This window comes from Oscarella lobularis, chromosome 6, assembly GCF_947507565.1.
Source record: "Oscarella lobularis chromosome 6, ooOscLobu1.1, whole genome shotgun sequence".
Classification (NCBI taxonomy): domain Eukaryota; kingdom Metazoa; phylum Porifera; class Homoscleromorpha; order Homosclerophorida; family Oscarellidae; genus Oscarella; species Oscarella lobularis.
In genome coordinates, this window is record NC_089180.1 from 130,205 (window position 1) to 132,445 (window position 2,241).

Here is a 2,241-nt window from a genome sequence, read left to right on the forward strand (position 1 = left end):
TCTAGATGATGTGATGTCTGGCGTGATTAGGAATTTTGACGCCGCTAGCCGGCGCCAACAACCAGCGAAGGTGCAATTATCTATTTTCAATTTGTGCATTGATTGAAAATTGAATGCTGCCAACGACAAAGAGTGCAAAAGCAATTTTGAATATCAAAATATGCTAAGCAGATTATAGCAGAGCGGTGGCTCTCATTGGTCAAATGGGCTCTCCTTGGTCAAATGGGCTCTCATTGGTCAAATGGGCTGTCTTTGATCAAATTGTAAAATGGGCTCTCATTGGTCAAATGGGCTCTCCTTGGCCAAACAAGCTCTCTTTGGTCAAATTGGCTCTCTTTTGTCAAATGGGCTCTCTTTGGTCCAATGGGCTCTCTTTGGTCAAATTGGCTCTCTTTGGTCAAATTGGCTCTCTTTGGTCAAATTGGCTCTCTTTGGTCAAATGGGCTCTCTTTGGTCAAATCCTCGTCCGAACGTTCGAATCCCCCGTTCGAACGTTCGTTCTAACCCTCGTTAATTAAGAATATTAGTCTAAATTTAGCTTGAAATTTTAGCTGCCGTCGCGGCGATCACATTTCTGGTGACGCGACAGCCAAAAAGGCCTGGCATGGGGCAGCTCGTACGTCGTTAATATCGCATGGATCGAATGGACGCGAACGAGGCTCTCTCGAGCCTCGCGATACGTTGGGAACGGTTGCTGTTCAGCCTAGAGGTAGGCTGTCTCCTGTAGGTCGATTGCTCATGTCGTTTTTCGATCTCACGCGAGCGCAGAAGGCGGCGAAAACACTAGCAGCGTTCAAGGATCGCGACGGAGACCTCTCGTCGTCGCTGCTGTCGATTCGCGACTTCGGATCGTCTCTACTCTCGCCGAGAGTCGTCCAACACAAGAACTCGCTCGTTCGACTCGTCGCCGCCGTCTGCGCCGTCGAATTGTGCCGCGTTTTCGGCAGCAAAGTCGTTTTTCTGCCTCTCGAGACGCGACAGGTGAGCCGAGACGAACGAGGAAGGAGAAAAAAAACGTTCATCGCGTGTGCAGACGCTCGTCCGTCTTTTCATTGGTCAGCTCGACTTCCGTGAGACGACGCGCGACGAAGGAAGTGTCATCTATCGTCGACGTCTGTGGGAGGCAAGTCAATCAACTGTTATTAATTATTTAATTGAATTATGTTTTATAATAAGTTACTCGCTCGGAGCGGTGCCATGGCAATTTGTTCGTCGCATGGAGAGCAGTTGCTCACAGCTGTTTTCGACTGCGCGGGGTAAAATCCTCTTACGTTTTCGTATATCTTCAAATGTTTCATTTTCAGATATCTGAACCAATCACCGAGCCTCGCCAATGCGGCCGTGAAAATTGTGATTGATTTCGTACAAGAAGTACGTCCAATTTCAACGGGTTTCTTTGAGTCGCTGGCCAGACCTCTGACTCTGGGCGAAGAGGTGCACAAGATGCTCTTCTTCTCTTTGGTCAAATGTGCTCTCTTTGGTCAAATGGGCTCCCTTTAGTCAAATGGGCTCTCTTTGGTCAAATGTACTCTCTTTGGTCAAATGTACTCTTTGGTCAAATCTGCTCTCTTATGTCAAATGGGCTCTCTTTGGTCAAATGGGCTCTCTTTGGTCAAATGTGCTCTTCTGCATAAAGCTGCATAAATGCAGCAACTATTCTGCATAAATGCTGATTTATTCTGCAAAAATGCAGAATTTATTCTTCTTAAATGCAGCATTTATTCTGCATAAATGCTGTATTTTTTCTGCATAAATGCAGCAATTATTCTTCATAAATGCAGCATTTATTTTGCATTAACGCAGCATTGATTCTGCATCAATGCAGCATTGATTCTGCATCAATGCTGCGTCAATGAAGCATTGATTCTGCATTGATTCTGCATCATTGCAGCATTGATTCTACGTCAATGCAGCATTGATTCTGCATAAATTCTGCATCAATGTAGCATTCATTCTTCGTTCATTCTGCATCAATGCAGCATTGATTCAGCATTGATTCTGCATCAATGCAGCATTGATTCTGCATTGATTCTGCATCAATGCAGCATCGATTCTGCATCAATGCTGCATTGATTCTGCATCAATGCAGCATCGATTCTGCATCAATGCAGCATTGATGCAGAATCAATGTTTCATTGATGCAGAATCAATGCTATCAATGCAGCATTGATTCTGCATTGATTCTGCATCAATGCAGCATCGATTCTGCATTAATGCAGAATTTGTTCTCAATCAATGCAG

General features: G+C 44.9%; 1 protein-coding gene across 1 annotated transcript in view; it reads left to right on the plus strand.

Annotated features, from left to right (window-relative positions):
- Nucleotides 1-628: 628 nt before the first annotated feature.
- Nucleotides 629-2,241, plus strand: part of LOC136188067 (uncharacterized) — a 5,101-nt gene continuing 3,488 nt past the window's right edge. Inside the window, exons 1-5 of the mRNA XM_065975788.1 lie at nt 629-709; nt 769-981; nt 1,034-1,123; nt 1,177-1,256; nt 1,305-1,371. Of these exons, the coding sequence (XP_065831860.1) occupies nt 635-709; nt 769-981; nt 1,034-1,123; nt 1,177-1,256; nt 1,305-1,371 (525 nt within the window). The 5' untranslated portion in view covers nt 629-634. The remainder of the gene's footprint in view (nt 710-768; nt 982-1,033; nt 1,124-1,176; nt 1,257-1,304; nt 1,372-2,241) is intronic.